Source organism: Balaenoptera borealis, assembly GCF_965194805.1.
Source record: "Balaenoptera borealis genome assembly, chromosome: 3".
NCBI lineage: Eukaryota > Metazoa > Chordata > Mammalia > Artiodactyla > Balaenopteridae > Balaenoptera > Balaenoptera borealis.
The window spans coordinates 176,288,521-176,307,258 of NC_138866.1; the positions used below are offsets into that span (position 1 = coordinate 176,288,521).

An 18,738-nucleotide genomic window follows, 5' to 3' on the forward strand; every position below is an offset into this window, starting at 1 on the left:
TAATATGTGAGATTGATTGTACCATTGGTATAATGATAGTTTCCTATTTCTTAAAATCACCAAATTACCTACCGAGCCATTGATGTAATACAAAGTGTAACTTTTTGCTATGAGGTGGTCATGAGAAGAAGTGGTGAACGGGTCTGTGTTCTCTCAGAAATCACTGTATCTAAAAAAAGTCTCATTTGGTTGACATGGCTTCACAATTTGGTCCAGTATAGACGAAATCAAAAAGTTTCCTGGTGCTAGGTGCTGTTGAACAACATCCATGTTTACATGCTAGTAGAGAGAGCAAGATAATAAACAAACAAGTAGGAAAATATCAGGTAGTTGGTAAGATGGGAGACGCCGGAATGAGTTTGGATGCTGAGAGGAATGCGCCGGGAGACAGGGAAGAGCCAGTGATGTGGGAGAGAGCTGGTGATTGTCAACTGAAGTCCTGGAGAAGCTGAAAGTAGTGGGAACCAGTGTCTAAATGGAGGAATTAGCCAGAACTAGGACTCGACACTTCATCTGTCGTCGCTGGAGGAAAAGCAGAGAATACAGGTTCAGGTTTGGTAGTGAAAGATGATGAAGTCTGATTGCTTCTATGTTTTTTCCTATAAAATACGAAACAAGATCAATCAGCCAAGATTAAAGTGGGAGGAGAGGGCATCAGAGGTTCAAGGAGAGACGTATGAAGGAGTTAGAGAATAGGAAAGCAAGTGTATCAGGGAAGTGTGGGGATTTTTAAACAGTATTGACTGCCCGCTTGTTATTGGCGGGTGTATATTTAAAGTTAAACCAGTCATGGTGGTGGGTCTTTGTCCAGGAAAGTTCACCAGCTGGAATGCAGGCAGGGAGGTGGTGGCCTGTTGGATTTCATCAGGGTTAAGAACCATGAGGGCAAGAGAGACAAGCAGGGAAGTTAAGAAGCTTTGGAAGGCAGTGATTATAATGATAGAACATGGATCCAGAGTGAGGAGATGGGGGATGAGGGTGGTAAAAACACTGTAGGAGGGTTGATGGATTCGGACATCTTTTTTTTTTTTTTTAATTTTTATTGGAGTAGAGTTGATTTATAATGTTGTTTAGTTTCAGGTGTACTGCAAAGTGAATCAGTTATACTTATACATATATCCACTCTTTTTATTTTTTTTTCTTAAGATTCTTTTCCCATATAGGCCATTACAGAATATTGAGTAGAGTTCCCTGTGCTGTACAGCAAGTTCTTATTAGTTATCTATTTTATATATAGCAACGTATATATGTCAGTCCCAATCTCCCAGTTTATCCCTCCACCCACCCCCATTATCCCTGGCAACCATAAGTTTGTTTTCTCCATCCGTGACTCTGCTTCTGTTTTGTAAATAAGTTCATTTGTACCCTTGTTTTTTAGATTCCACATATAAGCGATATCATATGATATTTGTCTTTCTGTGTCTGATTTACTTTACTCAGTGTGACAATCTCTAGGTCCATCCATGTTGCTGCAAATGACATTATTTTGTTCTTTTTTATTGCTGAGTAATATTCCATTGTATTGAATATATATGTACCACATCTTCTTTATCCATTCCTCTGTTGATGGACATTTAGATTGTTTCCATGTCCTGGCTATTGTAAATAGTGCTGCAGTGATCATTGGGGTGCATGTATCTTTTTGAATTATGGTTTTCTCTGGGTGTATGGCCAGGAGTGGGATTGCTGGGTCGTATGGTAGTTCTATTTTTAGTTTTTTAAGGAACCTCCGTACTGTTCTTCATAGTGGCTGTACCAGTTTACATGCCCACCAACAGTGTAGGAGGGTTCCCTTTTCTCCACACCCTCTCCAGCATTTATTGTTTGTAGATTTTTTGATGATGGCCATTCTGACCTGTGTGAGTTGATACCACATTGTAGTTTTGATTTGGACATCTTAATAAAGTGGAGGAGATGGCAGACGGGAGCACTAGAGTGAGTTGGCGGAAGGATAGGAGGTGGGGATCAGAGTGGGATGCTTGAAATCAGGATCTCAGAGGTAGGTTGTACCTTTGCTGTGATGACACGGAATGACCTTGGGAGTAAGTGGCTAAGATGAGGGGAGGACAGGACCATTGAAGGTGAGGTCAGGAAGCCGAGAGACGAAGGCATTGGCTGGATCGTCCTTGTGCAGGTTGTAGTGACTGAGAATGGTGACAGCAGTGGAGATGGAGGGGAAGAGGGAGGCATCCGAAGGGAAATCAGTCGGTGACAGCGACCAGGAGGGGATCTTGATGAAAAAAATCTTCTGTCATGAACTGTGGCTGGAAGGAAGTTAAGTGGTTCCAGAGTGAACAGGGATGAGCAAAGAAGACGTCAGAGCCCTGGAGTTGATCGCCAGACATCTACTGCATGCCTAGTGCGTGCTGGGCACTGTTCCAGCATTTGCAGTGTGGGTGATTAAAGAACTTCCACTCACGAGGGTCACAGGGCAGCCAGATTTTTGTTGTAAGAGCCACTGAAGATATAGGAAATGGGCTGGTAGTAGATTCTGCTGGGTCCAGAGAGCAGATCCCAGGAGTTGGGAGCAAGGAGGGTGGAAGATGGGGTCAGTATAACGTGGAGAAGACAGATGATTTGGGGTGGTGACCGAGGTAAACTGGGATGGAAGGCATCACGGGATCAGCCCTGGTTCTCTCATGAAAAGATGGGTTCAAGGCCCAGAGTGTGGAGCTACTAGGCAACCTTTTTCACCTGTGGCTCCCCGTGGTGTGGGCCCAGGCCTCTTCCGGGGTGTGCTCTCTACAGCAGCTTGGAACGGGAGAGAGAGGAGGGCCTCCTGGCTCCGTTTGGGGACGTGGTGATCTCAACTGGCGCCTAGGGAGTCTGGTGGGCTCTTCTCTCTTGCTGCATCCTGCAGTCTTGGAGTCTTTGTTGACTAAGCAATTCAGACAGTAGATCGTCTGAATCGTTATGCAACCTCTGACTTTAAGCTTTAGACTCTTTCATCAGATTCTAGGCCTTGAGTTTGGCTATTGGCTCATTTCCTTCTGGTAAGGGAGCATAGAGCAGCGGAAAGGATATTGGTTTACTGATCTAGAGATCTCCATCCTAACCCAGGCTCCTGTGCTGACCTGTTTCACCATGTGATCCTGAACAGACCCTTAGCCTCTCTAGGTTTCAGCCCCTGTCTTTCCAGCGAGGGGGTGCATCACATATTCTTAATGTTTTTGCTTTAAGTGCCTCTGATTTTATAAAGGAATCATGCCCAAATAGGGGGAAAAAATGAGCAAACAGAATAAACAGATAAATCAAGAAAGAAGAAATCCAATTGGCCAGTAAACATAAGCAGTTCTCTACCTCACCAGTAATCCTGGAAATGCCAATCAAAGCAGCAAGCTATCTTTTAAAATCATTCATCAGATTAGCAAAACATCTTAGATGATGTACCATAAGGTGTTGGTGAGGTAGTAGGGAGAAACTCTCACAAATGTGCAGGAAGGTAGATACGTGCTTGTGGCATAGTTTGTAGTGGGAAAAAATTAGAACTAGCCCGTTCATTGGAAAATGGCCTTTATTGGAAAATGGGTGAGTAAAACATGATACAGTCTTACCATGGAGTACTATACAGCAGTTGAAAGAAATAAAGTACAACTATATTTTGATTTGGATCAATCTTACATGCAATGTTGAATGAAACCAGGATAGGAGTAACACGTACAGTGTGAAATAATCTATATAAATACTTTTAAAGCAACCAAATACTATGTTAACGAATACCTATATATTTATGTTAAAAGTATGAAGAATGGCCTCGAGTGATATAACAAAATTATGACAGTGATTGCAATGGGGCCTGGAGCCAGCCAGTGGTAAGGAGTTGGGACAAGATTTGACATGATAAACTTCCTAAACTTTTATTTTTCCCAACCATTTAATGTAAAAGCTAAAAGCAAACATGATAAAATGTTAATGATGGCTAATTCTGGGTGATGGGATATGAATACATTTAATATAATGCTTTGTAACTTTCTATAGTTTTTAAAAATTGCTCAAACAATTAAAAAGTGAGGGAATATATCCATCTAGAATCTAAATGTATACTTAGCGTGTTTTTCAGTTATTCCCTTGTGGGTTGAATTTCGTATGCAGGAAGTGTCTGATTAGCTGAAGTAGCACAGGTAAATAGATCTAGCCCAGTGGCTGGCCCACGGTGGTCACTAAGCAGATACTGGCTCCTGCTTTCTTAGCCCAGTGCCCCCCAAGAAGCACTGGGGGAGAGGAAAGGTAGAAACAAGAACAATAATTATACCAGGCAAAATGGTGAATCTGCCGAGTCATTTTAACTGCCTTATGAATGTTGAATGTTTTAACTCTGTTTGTCAATGGCTGTTTTTCACAGGTAGGCTTTCTTTCTTTCCTTTTTCTTCTTTTTCCCATAGGGGAGGAGGATGATTTGTCTCTGCTGACCGCACTGCTGGAGGAGAATGAGTCGGCCTTGGACTGTAATTCAGAAGAGAGTCAGCCCTTGACCCAGGAAGATGGTGAACCTGATGCATTCGATGAGCTCTTTGATGCTGACGGTGATGGTGAATCTTACACAGAGGAGGCTGATGAGGGAGAAGTGGAAAAGGCTGAAGACCAAAAGGAGAATTTGGATGCTCTCTTTGGAGACATGGAAGACTTAACAGATGAGGAAGAAGCTCCTACATCGCAATCAACTAACCACAGGGCCCTCCCTGCTCCTGCTCCCAGTCAAGGGAAGACTCATCAGGAATTGCAAGGTGCCTAACCACGTGCTTTCTCTAATTTCTTTACAGTAGCCCTGATGAAGACCGCCCATCTGACAGCTTTCCTCAAAATAGCTGCCAAGTCAGGGGTAGGGATAAATGACTTTGCCAGGAACATTGTACGAGTTAGTGGAGCGAGCATTTAAAGCCAGCATCTGAGGGTACAGAGGCCCCCTTATATCAGGGTCAGCCAGGTGTGGCTGATCCTTCGCAGAATGGCTCTAACATTTCTCACACTTATTACAGAAAAATAATACTTCAGGATTTAGCAAAGGGAGCCAGGGACAAGACTACAAAGCAGCTACACGTTCTGTTTCAGCAGAAGACCATTTCTGAACACTCACATTGAGGACTGCCATTTTCTTATTCCTGGCATCTTTCTCATGTATTTTTAAATTACAGTAAAATTCTGCTCTAATCAATGGGCTATTTCTTCTAATACAGGAGCCAGCATTCATTGTATTAATTATGGTACTTGATTTACGAAATAAATATAATCATTTCTTGACTCTTAAGAACCTGTCAACCATGGACATGTATCTGTGATTATCTGTCAGTAGTACAAATTCATAACCAGCTTTGGTATTAGAGATTTGATTACTGGAAATAATCGTGTTTCTTTCTCTGAGGGGACCCCTTCGAAGTACAAAAGTTAATTGTGAGTTTTCAGTATGTGATTCTATTGTGGGTCTCAAGGTTGTGGAGGTGATGGGTGGACGTCAAAAGTCATTTCAGCACTTTCATCATGTATAATATTTCCTCTGGTCTGGTTCTTAAATCAATATATTTTTCTTCCCTAGATGAATTAAGGAAGTTGCAAGAGCAAATGAAGTCCTTACAAGAACAGCTGAAACTAACGACAATTAAACAGCCTGCAAGTCCAGCCCGTCTGCATAAAACCCCAGGTAATCAGACTAATTCTAAGGATAGTATGCATTTCTGTTACGAAGAAATTATAACATTACTTCTGCATCCAACTCCTGGTAAAACGGTTTTTGAGCCCCTTTCTAAATTTTCTTTACTAATTTCTTTTACTTTTAATCAAGTAGATAAGTCTCCACGTCCCCCTCTTAAGGAGAAGAAAGTTCAGAGAATTCAGGAGTCGTCGTGCTTTTCTGCGGAGCTTGACGTCCCTACTACTCTACCAAAACCCAAGCGGGTGGCTCGGACACCAAAGGTTTCACCTGCAGGTGTAGTACTTGAGGCCTCCCTGGTTTCTCACTGCTTGGGTTCTGTTTGCAATATATTTTGGCATTGTCACGTATGTGTGTGTGTGTGTGTGTTTTGGTTTACCTGCCCATTGAGAAAAGTAAGTTTCCTGGGAATGGAAACCATATGCTATACTTCCTAATCTTTCTCTACATCTCAAAGTGCTTAGAAAATCCTTAGGTAGAGAATAGGTATTTAACTAAATGCTTAGTGGATTCAATATTTTTTCAGCTCTTATAGTCCTGTAGTTGACTTGAATTATAATCAAGTATAACCACTGGGTCGAGTTCTTATGCTAGCAATCTAGAGATTTAATCTTCAGGCTGTGAGACTGAGGTACAGATCCCCTTATAAAATGATCAAGTTTTATTTGAAGCCAGGTTGTTTTAAACCAGAGGGTCCATTCTTTAGAAAAGGCTTCTTTGCCAGGAGTATAGAATGGTACTTAAAATCCTATTTCAGCACATACACATATACACACAAAATAAAATGAAAAGGATTTATAAGCTCTGTGTATTGGTTTTGTTGTACTGCCTTTTTGCCCAAAGTGATTATTCTTTGGAAGATCTAAGACAAAATGATCTGGAGATAACATAGTTTAGAGTAAGCAACATTTCATTGATCACACATGTTCAAAGAGGCCCTTTTGATTACAGTATGATACATATGACACAATAGTACAGAATAGCTGTAGGCTCCTGGTGTTCATATTTATTTGACAACAAATTATATATTCCATGTATCCACTTATTAATAGTGTTTATCCCCTTAGGACCTTTGATATATTACTGAGGTGTTTTATTAGGCAATGTCCAAAGTTGGGTTTTGAAGGGATGGGGCAAGGGCACGGTTTCTGGAGATTCTGAAGTTCTAGGGTTGTCCTGGTCCCTGGCTTGCGAGAAGTGATCCAAAGTCGCTTTGAAGGTAAACAACAATCTTACTTGAGAGAGAGATTTTATTAAGGAGAATACCCAAGCTTTCTGACCCTCAGGAGCATTATTAAATGCTTCTAAAATATGAAAAGTAACCATGTCAGAATACCCTGGGCCCCCTAATTACCCCCCCCCCCAAGTAAAATGGAATGGATTGAAATGAAATGAAACAAGAAATAAGAAAACAAAGGGGAGCTAACTTTGGATGTTTTTCAGGTGGAATTTGACCTGTGCACACATCTCCACTAATTACTGATTTCTATAGGAGGGCTCTAATTCCCTCATGGAATCTTCTGCAGTGCTCTGTATATGGTGAATACTCAGTAAACGGCTTTGCCCAGAGGAGCAGTGTTTTAGAGCAGCACTGCTGCAGCAGCCACCGGCTACATGTGGCTAAGTAGATAAATTAGGCATTCATTTCCTTAGATACACCAGTCAGTTTCAAGTGATCAATGTCCACCTGTGGCTGGTGGCCGCCACACTGGACAGCGGTGCTATAAAACATTTTCATACACAGCAAGCTCTTTGGACCACGCTGCAGAGATCTGGGGGTAGTACAGAAATGATCCTGTGGGCGTCCTTTGTTCTTTCAAGATTTGGTTATGGCATATGTTGATTAAAAAAAGAAACAATTCCATTTAATGTTTAGTTATCGGTGTGGTTTTTTTAATTTTTATGTTCATTTTTTAGAGCCCCAAAGCTCATCTTTCAGGATGACAAGTGCACCCTCCCAACCACTCCGAACGACTCCTGGAAACAAACCTGCTGGGATGACGAGGGATCAGAGTGCAGGGACCCCCAGGAGCTCTGGGGAAACAACTCAGACAGTCTCCGTGGAAGCCTTCTCTGGCCTGAGGCTCAGGTCAGTAACTGTAACGGGCCTCTCACTCTGCTCATAGGCCCCACTAGATGCCTCGTCCTCCTTTCTAGGGACCTGGCCTTCCAGAAATAGTGTGTTTGTACCGCAGATCCACATAAGACCTACAGCTCTTGAACTGGACCATACTAGGCCATCAGCCCTGGGTTTGACTCAGTATATTTACATATGAATAAGGAAAACTTTCTCTTGCTTGTGTAAAGAATAAAAGATATATGTTCATAAAAAAAGAGATCAGTAAATAATAAGTACTGTATTTAATCAGAAACTGATGGAAACAGTGATAGAGACTATTTTTAAACACCTAAAGGTATATACAGTTTAACCAGGATAGTAGTATCTTCTTATAGTTGATGTTAAGAGAAATAGCTGTGCTCTTTTTCTTCCTGATAACTTTTAAGGCCAATTTATATTCTGTGTATCTGTTCCATGGAGAAATTAAGATATTCAGTTAAAATAGGAATAAATCCCAGGATCGGTTCAGGGAAAAGCCTGGACTTTGAAATCTGTGCTTTGCATCACTACTGCCTTGCATCTCCATTATTACTGCTCTTGAAGCCCAGGGAAGAGCAGTAACCCTTACTCTGAAACCCGATTGCCTTTAGTACTGTCTATCTGAGTAGCCAAGTGCAACCTGTCTAGAAGACCTGAGCCTTGTCAATCTAAAATAAAACTGCTAAGCTCTTAAATAGTACATGATTAAGCAGGGGGAGAACAAGTGACTGCTAACACGCAGTAGAAGTTTATTGTAAAGACTTCGTACTCTCCAAAATTGGGGGAAAAATCAGTATCTTCATTACATTTGAGACAGAGTCGGAGGGACAGAATACAGTAAAAGCTCATTGAGGGGGGCTCAGGGTTCTTTTTCAAGGTAAGTGTGGCCCTCCTGAGATGATACTGCCTTTCGCAGTGGAAACTCCCTACAGATAATGAAAGGTGTTGCTGATGTGAGCGTGCTGAACGTTTGAACTGAATGGAAGTAGACGAAGTTGAAACACTCAGCCAAAGCTTCTGAGGGGCCTACAAATTTAGGGGATTGCAGAATTGTTTGAGTCTCTGTAATTGTTCTACCTGAACCACAGAACCTAAAAATACTCCGAAGGATCACTGCCTGATAGTAACCTATTAACTTAAAGAAATCAGGCAAAGAAAGGATTTCTTCACCTACGTCAGTGTTTCCCTCCTGAATATTCTTCATTGTTCAGAGGTAGCTCTTGGACTTTCTATTCCAGAAGACTTCTGAAAGAGTCAGAAAGCATGTTTTTTCCTGTTTTCTCTTGTCCTTGAATATGTAATATGATCAAACATGGAACAGATGTTAATATTCTACTAGAGAAAAGCAATTTACAAATTCATGAGTTTTTAGCCACTCATTAGGAAAAAGAATATATTAATTGAAGCTAGGTTCAAAGTTTTTATTTATTATGTGAAAAGGTTGGCTTAAAGAAAACTAATTAGAAACAGTAGAACTTTTGAAATTCTTGCAGAATTGATGGAATTGAAATATCTTATTTACTTAAGCAATTCATGATTTTGTATTAAAGTCAAGAGATTATTTTTAAAAGAATATTATAACTTTATATTAGAATTCATAAGAACTTAAAGAATTTGTGATCTTTATTTTCTACAGAGGTCCCAGTTCTAGATCCAAGGAAAAACAAACCTAGCTTTTAAAATTATCTCTCTCTCTTTTTTTTTTTTTTTTTTTTTGCCGCACTGTGCGCCATGTGGGATCTTAGTTCCCTGACCAGAGATCAAACCCGTACCCCCTGCAGTGGAAGCACAGAGTCTTAACCACTGGACCGCCAGGGAAGTCCCAAAATTATCTCATTTTTATCTGCTGTAAAAATATGTGCCTTGTCCATTACTACATAACTACACCTCCCTGAAAACAGGTGCTTTAGAGATTTCTGCCAATTACATCTCTGCTAACCAATTTGCTACAGTGCCAGATAATCTCTTCTTAGAATAATAATCTACCAGTCGCTGGTTTCTTGACCCAGGAAACCTCGAGTATCCTCCACAGAAATGAACAAGAAAATGACTGGCCGAAGACTGATCAGACTATCTCAGCTCAAGGAAAAGATGGCAAGTGAGAAGCTGGAAGAAATAGACTGGGTGACATTTGGGGTTATATTGAAGAAAATCACTCCACAGAGTTCTAACAGCGTAAGCCATTTTATTGATTTCTCAGCTGTTTCATCACAGATTGACAGTGGGGACTCATATGTTCTTGATTTGTTACCCAGAGCCCGTCAGTATTTCATTTTGAAGTCATTGCTAGTAAGTTCCCAAGTTGCCACACCATCATTGGGTTGATACCCGAGGGGGAGATGTGTAAGGAGGGCCCTACTTAAAGAACATCTGGTTGTACAGGCTTCTTGGGCTTTTTATTGTCCATGTCATTCTTTCTTATTTCACTTGTCATTGTTTGTTGATGCGTGTAGATGCCCCTGTGACACTGCAATCCCTTTTGTGCAAGGGAAGCAGGTCCTCAAAGAGGCTGAGTTCACAGATCCTTTGGAAAGCTTTACTAGGTGTGAGATGTCAATTGCAAAAGTCCTGAAATTGCTGACTTGCGCCAGTACAGTATGGTATATTTAATTTGATGGATATTACAAAAGATCTAGCAAGTTTTAAAATAAAGTTGACTGAGACATAACAGGAAAATTATTTTATGGCCTGACAAGTCAGAAAATCTGGATGCTAAGCCTTGTTCTCCATTTAGCAGGAGTTGTGGCCTTAGGGTGGCCCCAAATCTTTCTTTGAGGACCTCCATTTCCTTACCTGTAAAATGAAGGAACTGACTTTTGATTATCTCAAAGGCTCTCTCTAAAATACTGCAAATAATCTTGCTCAAAACTAATTCATTCTCCAATTTAGATCTTGGCCAACCTTAGATTTTTTTATGAGCTCTGACACGAGGGCTTGAGTTTCAGATTCTGAATCCTGCTCTAGCCCTGTTCTATCTCGCTAAATGTGAGCAAGTCTGGTTTTCATTTGGTTAAGTTTCTAATTGCATCACTACTGGCTATAATGACATGGAAATAATAGGTGTGAAATTTATCTGAACTCCTCTGTATAAATCCTTGGGAGAATAATTAGAATACTTGAGTCTAGGCGATAGCTCACTGTAACCTGTAACCATACCCACTCTGGGCTGCCTCTGAAATAGCTTGATTCAATGTTGTGTGAATTATTTTGTTTAAAAAAAAATCTGTAAACATGGAAGATGTTCATATTATAAGTGGGCAGCATTTTGAGTTGCACTTCTTGATATGTCATAGTATTTCCAAAATTTTACAGTTAAATACAACTAGTTTTCTTTAAATGATGCTTTTTTCTTCTAAGCTAAGGAAAGATTTAGAAACATTAAGCTGAAACCTCCTTATTAATATTAATAACATAATCAGTGATAAATAATATTTACTAAATTTATATCAGTAAGTTCTTTTTTTTACTGAAGTATAGTTGATTTACAATGTTGTGTTAGTTTTTGGTGTACAGCAAAGTGATCCAGTTATACATATATATATTCTTTTTCATATTCTTTTCCATTATGGTTTATTACAGGATATTGAATATAGTTCCCTGTGCTATACAGTAGTAGTCCTGTTGTTTAAATATTTTATATATCATAGTTTGTATCTGCTAGTAACAAGTTTGCTATTGGCTTGCTTTTCTTCACCTTCATTTCTAAAATGAGAAGAGTCATACCAAAACCTAGAGAAAGGATTAATTTATAATTAACAGACATGCTGATGATTACATATTCAGGGTGGGTTATACTTAGATATTTTTCCACAGTAGAACACTCGAACTGTAAATGGAGACATTGTAACCCATTGTTCAAAATTTATTAAAAATAAGAATAAATGTTTGCTCCAGGGGAAAACATTTAGCATCTGGCGACTGAATGATCTTCGTGACCTGACGCGGTACGTGTCACTGTTCCTGTTTGGAGAGGTTCACAAAGAACTCTGGAAGACTGAGCAGGGTACCGTCATAGGGCTGCTCAACGCGAACCCCATGAAGCCCAAGGATGGTTCAGAGGATGTAAGGCTCTGTTTCCATGACTTTTTTTTTTTTTTTTTTTTGGTCTTTATAACTTAGCTGAGTTCTATCAAAAACATTTATATTGGTCTACCTCCAGGTAGTCAAGCTTTTATATTCTTTTGTCTCCATTAAACTGGCTTTTTGTTTGTTTATTCATCTACCCCTCACCCACCAATATTCTGAATTTCAGACTACTCTAGAGTATTTTATAATAACTTCTTTCATTATATCTTTTCAAATTCGTTCCAAGGTTCCTGGAATTCTTTCAACTCTTGGGCTCAGGTTCCCTTAGATCTCCCATGAATTTTCATTTTTAAAGTGAATTTTCATCTTCTCAAGCATCATTAGAGTTTGGGTACTACCTACTGATTCTCTAGTAAATTGCAAACTTAGATACAGTATGAATAGCAACAGTTTCTCCACTCAAGCCAGCAAGAAGCTACTGCTTCTGTTGTAGACAGATTATTATATCACAAGGGGTGAGAGACTAAGTTATTTCATTCCTTGCTTTCACAGAGAAGGGCAGCAAGTCTTCATTTATTGGTTAGGAAGGTGTTTGGCTACAAATAACAGAAAAACTTCACTACAGTTTCTTTTTAATAGTAAACCCTGGGGTTTATTTTTCTTACATAATAAAAAATCCAGACATAGGCAATGTGGTGCTGCCAGGGCTGGTGTCCATGAGTCTCTCAGCCTTTTCCTCTTGGTCACAAGATGGCTGTGAAGCTCTAGCAATCACATTTCCATTCAAGGCAGGAAGTGAACCAGGCTCCTTGCTCTGCTTTTAAAGGAAAGCAGAAGCTTTCCCAGCTACCTTCCCTGCTGAGTGGAGTCACATGACCATCACTAGCTACAAAGAATTCTGGGAAAACTGGGAACTGGATCCATCATCTAAGGCTGAGTGTTTGGATTCTGATAGCAAAGACACAGGAGAAAATAGATAGTGGGTGGAGAATTAAAAGTGTCTTCTACACCTCCCATTTCTACAGCTGTCTTATGGAGCACTGGCTTCAAATTCCAGTGCACTGATAAAAAGGATAAAAAGCCTTCTTAACTCACGCCAACTGTTGTTATATCCATTCTTGCTGTTGAAAGGCCATACCTTTGTCTGCTTTTAACTCCAACTCCTCCTTTTTTCTACAGGTGTGCTTATCTATTGATCATCCTCAAAAGATCTTAATTATGGGGGAAGCTCTTGACCTGGGAACCTGTAAAGCAAAGAAGAAGAATGGAGAACCGTGTACACAGACTGTGAATTTGGTAGGTTTCAGCTTTGTTGGGGTGGTTTTTGCTAAAGACAGAAACTAATAGGAATAAATTACAGGTACTTTACCTGTAATGACCTGTTTGGAACTGAGTTTCCTACATAACAGGAAACATCAAAGTGAGAAAATTGAATGTGTGGTTAATAATGGCCAGTTTACAAAGCTGAGGGTGGGGGAAAGATTTAACCTCTTAGGAAAGTGATCTTTTATTGCTAGCTGACTAGGAGGTATAAGAAAGAGAGAATTTTAATTTGCCCTCAATTCTTTGTAGTGCTGGAGATTAAACACTAATGATGAAATACACTGAAACCTTATTTCAGTCAATACTTAACTCTATTATACCTTTTCTTAGAGCTTTCTTTTTAAAAAAATAAAAGCTTTATTGAGATAGAATTCACATACCAGACAATTCACAATTCTGAAGTGCACAATTTAGTAATTTTTAATATATTCAGAGAGTTGTGCAGCCATCACCACTATGTAATTTCAGAACATTTTCAGTACCCTTCCAAAAAACCCATATCCATTAGCAGTCATTCCCCATTCTTCTCTCCCCCCAAGTCCTGGCAGCCACTAATCTACTTTCTGTCTCTATAAATTTGCCTATTCTGGACGTTTCATACAATGGAATTGTATAATATGTGTCTTTTGTGTCTGGCTTCTTTCACTTAGCATAATGCTTTTAAGATTCATCTGTGCTATATATCCATGCTACAAAGCCATTATTAGCACTTCATTCCTTTTTATGGTTGAATAATATTTCATTGATGACCACACTCTTTTTATCCATTTATTGGTTGATGGACATTTGGGTTGTTTCGCATTTGACTGTTACGGATAATGCTGCTGTAAACATTCATGTACAGGTTTTTGTGTGGCTGTCCATTTTCAGTTCCCTCGGGTATATATATGCCTCGGATGGAATTGCTGGGTCTTATGGTAACTCTATGTTTAGGCTTTTGAGGAACCACCAAACTGGTTTCCAAAGTGACTTTTACATTCTCCCCAGCAGTGTGTAAGTGTTCTAGTTTCTCCGCATCCTGGCCAACACTTGTTATTGTCTGTCTTTGATTACAGCCATCCCAGTGGATACTATCCATCTAAGGGGTACTTCTTAGAGCTCTTTGAAAGGATTAAATGACAGATTTTGGTTTCATCTCTTTTTATTTCCCTCATTCTTGTCTAACAGATGAACTAGTGAGCAGGACATAGGAAGGAGGGAGATAGTTGGAAAAAGAGGTCTCAGGGGGAGTACTTGACAAATCACTTAAACCGCCACTGCCACCATCTCTGAGGTTCACCCAATAGGATAATACTTCAGAGTTTCTCTTTGTTCCTTTCACTGAAAGGGTAGCATGCATCCAAGAGTCAACCAGAGAAACAGAAAACCTCACCAGAAACTGATTTTGTTTTATTTTTTAACTTTTATTGAGGTAAAATTCACATTATGTATAATTGACGATTTTAAAATGTACACGTCAGTAATATTTAGTGTATTCGCTTTGTTGTGCAACCACCAGCTTCTTCTAACTTCCAAACCTTTTCATCACCCCATAAAAATACCCCCTCCCTATTAAGTAACCACTTCCCTGGTGACCTGTAATCTGCTTTCTGTCTCTGGATATATGCCATAAAAGGAATCATACAACATGGGACCTTTGTGTCTGACTTCTTTCGCTTAGCATAACCTTTTCTTTTCTTTTCTTTTTTTTTAATAAATTTATTTATTTATTTTATTTTTGGCTGCGTTGGGTCTTTGTTGCTGCCCGCAGGCTTTCTCTAGTTGCAGAGAGCAGGGGCTACTCTTCGTTGCGGTGCACGGGCTTCTCATTGCCGTGGCTTCTCTTGTCGCGGAGCACGGGCTCTAGGCGCGTGGGCTTCAGTAGTTGCAGCACGCGGGCTCAGTATTTGTGGCTCTCGGGCTCTAGAGCGCAGGCTCAGTAGTTGTGGCTCACAGGCTTAGTTGCTCCGTGGCATGTGGGATATTCCCGGACCAGGGCTCGAACCCATGTCCCCTGCACTGGCAGATGGATTCTTAACCACTGTGCCACCAGGGAAGTCCCTAGCATAACCTTTTCAAGGTTCATCCTAGAAGCTGATTTTACTTCCATTGTAGAAAGAGGGCAAAGGCAGTGAATGATGCCACTTTTTCTTTCACCCAAGTAGTTTGTTCTGAGGAGTTTAGGGGAAGAACTTCTCCCCCCAACCCCACTTTTTGTTTTTAATTTTTATTGGCGTAGAGTTGGTCTACAGTGTTGTGTTGGTTTCAGGTGTACAGCAAACTGAATCAGTTATACATATATCAATACATATATCCACTCTTTTTTAGCTTCTTTTCCCATACAGGCCATTACAGGGTATTGAGTAGAGTTCCCTGTGCTATACAGTAGGTCCTTACAGTTATCTATTTTATATATAGTAGTGTGTATATGTCAATCCCAATATCCCAATTTATCCCCGCCCCCCCATCCTTACCTAGGAAAAGAACTTCTAAGTTGCTGCTTAGCTGTGCGTTGAGAATGGTCTCGGAGGTCAGCAGGGAGGCTTCTGCCCGCAGAATAGCTCTCTGTGAGACTGGGAGAAAGGAGCTGTGTCTATTAACGTTGTCCCCGGCCTGTCTCCCTAACGCTGATGAGCCGCTCTTCCTTTTTACAGAATGACTGTGAGTACTGTCAGTATCACATCCAGGCCCAGTACAAGAAGCTCAGTGCCAGGCGGGCCGACCTGCAGTCCACCTTCTCCGGCGGCCGAATTCCCAAGAAGTTCGCCCGCAAAGGCATCAGCCTGAAAGAAAGGCTGTGTCAGGATGGTTTTTACTACGGAGGAGTTTCTTCGGCCTCGTATGCAGCCTCAATGTGAGACATTCTCAGGGCTTCTTTGGGGTCAGGGGTCTTGCTTGTCTTCTTTTAAGAGTAAACCCAGTGGTTGTACGTTTCTGTCCCAGTCCTGGAAGACTTGTACAGGTTTTATCTTTCATAACGTGCTGCCTGGAACAAGATGGCTGAGGGCCTCTTTCATTCCCAGGAAGAGAGGAAAACACTCAGAAGGCGGAGAAACTAAGTCAGGTCATGATGGTCTTTAACAGGGAACCCACACTTCCTCTTTGGCTTCTAATGTGAATAGTGCAGCTTTGTCAGGTCTGATCGGCCGTTAAAAGTGTTAATCATAGTGTTGACATACTTGAAATCATTTCCCTCACGACTGTTAGTGTGAGGTTGCTGACCTCGTGGAACCCACACTGAATTTAGCGAGTGAATATGCAGAGGAGCCTCCCGGGGGAGGGTGAGGCTGGCATGCCTGGCCTCTGGGGATCTCATTCCCTGGAGTCCCTGAGCACATGATCCATGGCCTCGTCCCTGTTCTCTAGAAAGTACGGCTGAGGATGCGGCAGGTGGGGTCCTGGCTCAAGGGAGCTACACTTGGTCCAAGAACAAAACAGATTTTGTCCTCGATCCAACACAAATTGGGCTAGAGGACTCTCACTTCCTGTATATTTTGTGATATCAAGCACATTTTTAAGATTTAAAATAATTTCTGTATTTTACCAAATTGCAAAAAGCAATACACATATGTTATTTTTTTTAAATGTATGTACAGTTTAGCCAAAAGGAGACAGTAAAAACCATCTATAATCCCACCACCTAGATAATAACTGTTAGTTTTGGTATATATGGTTCTGGGGGTCCTTTTTTTCTGAAATGTATAAAGTTTTAATAGTAAAAAATGAGATCATAATATACCTATACTTTGCCAACGTTCTTTTTTCCCACATAAAATAATGAATTTTTCTTTGTGGAACATTCACTTATGGCATTATTTTTAGTGGCTACATGGTGTTCTTTTACATGGCTCTGTGATAATTTAAATAATTCTCCATGGATAAACATTTATAGCATTTCCAACTTTTAACAATACAAACAAAGCTTCCGTTAATATCGTAAATTTTTGCATAGGTCTTAGGTAAATCCTAGACTACTTGATAAGTCCTAGTCTACTTGATCAAAGTGTTGGCATATTTTTTATTTCTTTTGCCAACTTGCTCTTCCGGAACGGCCTTCAATCAAATTTGTAGGTCGCCTGTTGTTTTATACCTGTGACATAATGCACACACCAGTTATGCTGTAGGGCCATGGTATTAAGAAAGTCTGCTTACATGGTGATTTGAGAAACGTTGACAGTTTGTAATAAATGACTACTTCTGCACCTTCTTTACCTCACAGAGCGTTGAAGTTCAGTGATTTTCCTTTTTTGAGGGGGTGACTCTTGTCATTTCAGTGCAGCTGCTGTCGCACCTAAAAAGAAGATTCAAACCACTCTGACTAATCTGGTGGTTAAGGGCGCAGACTTGATCCTTCAGGAAACTCAACAAAAACTCGGTAACTTTGTTTCTAGATAACTATTTTTCTTTCTCTGGTTTAAACATGTAGTCTTCAGGGTTGAAACTGGTTAGATCCTAACACTAAGTTACACTTGGTGAGTGATGTGGCCTCAGCTGAACGAACCAAGCTTGGTTGGCAGCATCTTAAGAAAAAATAACATATTAATCTTAGCTGTGTCTTAGCTTTTTAAAATGTCTTGATGGGGACTTCCCTGATGGTGCAGTGGTTAAGAATCTGCCTGCCAATGCAGGGGACACAGGTTCGTTCCCTGGTCCGGGAAGATCCCACATGCCATGGAGCAACTAAGCCCATGCGCCACAACTACTGAGCCTGTGCTCTAGAGCCCGTGCGCCACAGCTACTGAAGCCCGCACACCTAGAGCCCATGCTCCACAACAAGAGAAACCACAGCCGTGAGAAACCTGCACACCGCAACGAAGAGTAGCCCCTGCTCACTGCAACTAGAGAAAGCCAGTGTGCAACGAAGACCCAACGCAGCCAAAAAAGTAAAAAATAAAAATGTCTTGATGTATCTGGGTCTAACTCTTAGTGTCCAGCACTAGAATCAGTAGTATCAGGTTCCTAGTCAAACTCGTCGGTTATCTTTCATTAAAACAGGTGTAGGTCGGAGAATGCCACCTCCACCCTGACCTTGGGGCTCTGTTCATAACAGTGGTCAAGGTCTAGCATGGATCCTTATGCATAGTGCATATTCCAGGAATAGTGTATGAAATGACCCCGCAGGTATTAGTATTCTAATCATTTTTCAAAAATAAGATACATTTGTCTTACCCTTGCAGTCCTACTGGTCTGAGGTTAGAGGTGAAAGATTCTCTTTTCTCTTGATATTCCATCTACTTCATTTACAAATAACTAAAGTTATGAAAGCAGAGTTTTAAAAGGGATAAGTCACATGACATAAAATACTCTGAATTTTGAATCCTCTAATGCTGATATTTATATATTCCAGGAATACCCCAGAAGAGCTTGTCTTGCTCTGAGGAGTTCAGGGAACTGATGGACTTGCCTACATCTGGAGCCAGAAACTTGAAACATCATTTAGCCAAAGTCAAGTCATCAGGTAGAGTCAGCCTGTACCTGCTCTAGTGTCTACGCGTGGGTCCCCACAGCCTCTCAGAACCCCCTCAGCCTGTGGCTTGTGTTTTAGGGATCATGCGGAGCCCGAAACCTGCTTTCCAGTCTATCTCGGCATCAGCCCTCTTGAAGCAACAGAAGCAGCATATGTTAGAGATGCGGAAAAAGAAATCAGAAGAAATACAGAAACGGTAGG

The 18,738-nt window shown here is 40.7% G+C and overlaps 1 protein-coding gene across 3 annotated transcripts in view; it reads left to right on the top strand.

The window, feature by feature from the left end:
• MCM10 (minichromosome maintenance 10 replication initiation factor) overlaps window positions 1-18,738 on the top strand; it is a 131,706-nt gene that overhangs the window by 3,209 nt on the left and 109,759 nt on the right. For 2 of the 3 annotated variants that reach the window (XM_082385384.1, XM_082385383.1), the window contains exons 3-13: window positions 4,383-4,724; window positions 5,531-5,635; window positions 5,777-5,920; window positions 7,562-7,733; window positions 9,752-9,917; window positions 11,637-11,804; window positions 12,948-13,064; window positions 15,725-15,924; window positions 17,345-17,445; window positions 18,418-18,528; window positions 18,616-18,733. In XM_082385384.1, the coding sequence (XP_082241510.1) occupies window positions 4,383-4,724; window positions 5,531-5,635; window positions 5,777-5,920; window positions 7,562-7,733; window positions 9,752-9,917; window positions 11,637-11,804; window positions 12,948-13,064; window positions 15,725-15,924; window positions 17,345-17,445; window positions 18,418-18,528; window positions 18,616-18,733 (1,744 nt within the window). The remainder of the gene's footprint in view (window positions 1-4,382; window positions 4,725-5,530; window positions 5,636-5,776; window positions 5,921-7,561; window positions 7,734-9,751; window positions 9,918-11,636; window positions 11,805-12,947; window positions 13,065-15,724; window positions 15,925-17,344; window positions 17,446-18,417; window positions 18,529-18,615; window positions 18,734-18,738) is intronic. The other variant, XM_082385385.1, reaches the window with a different exon arrangement.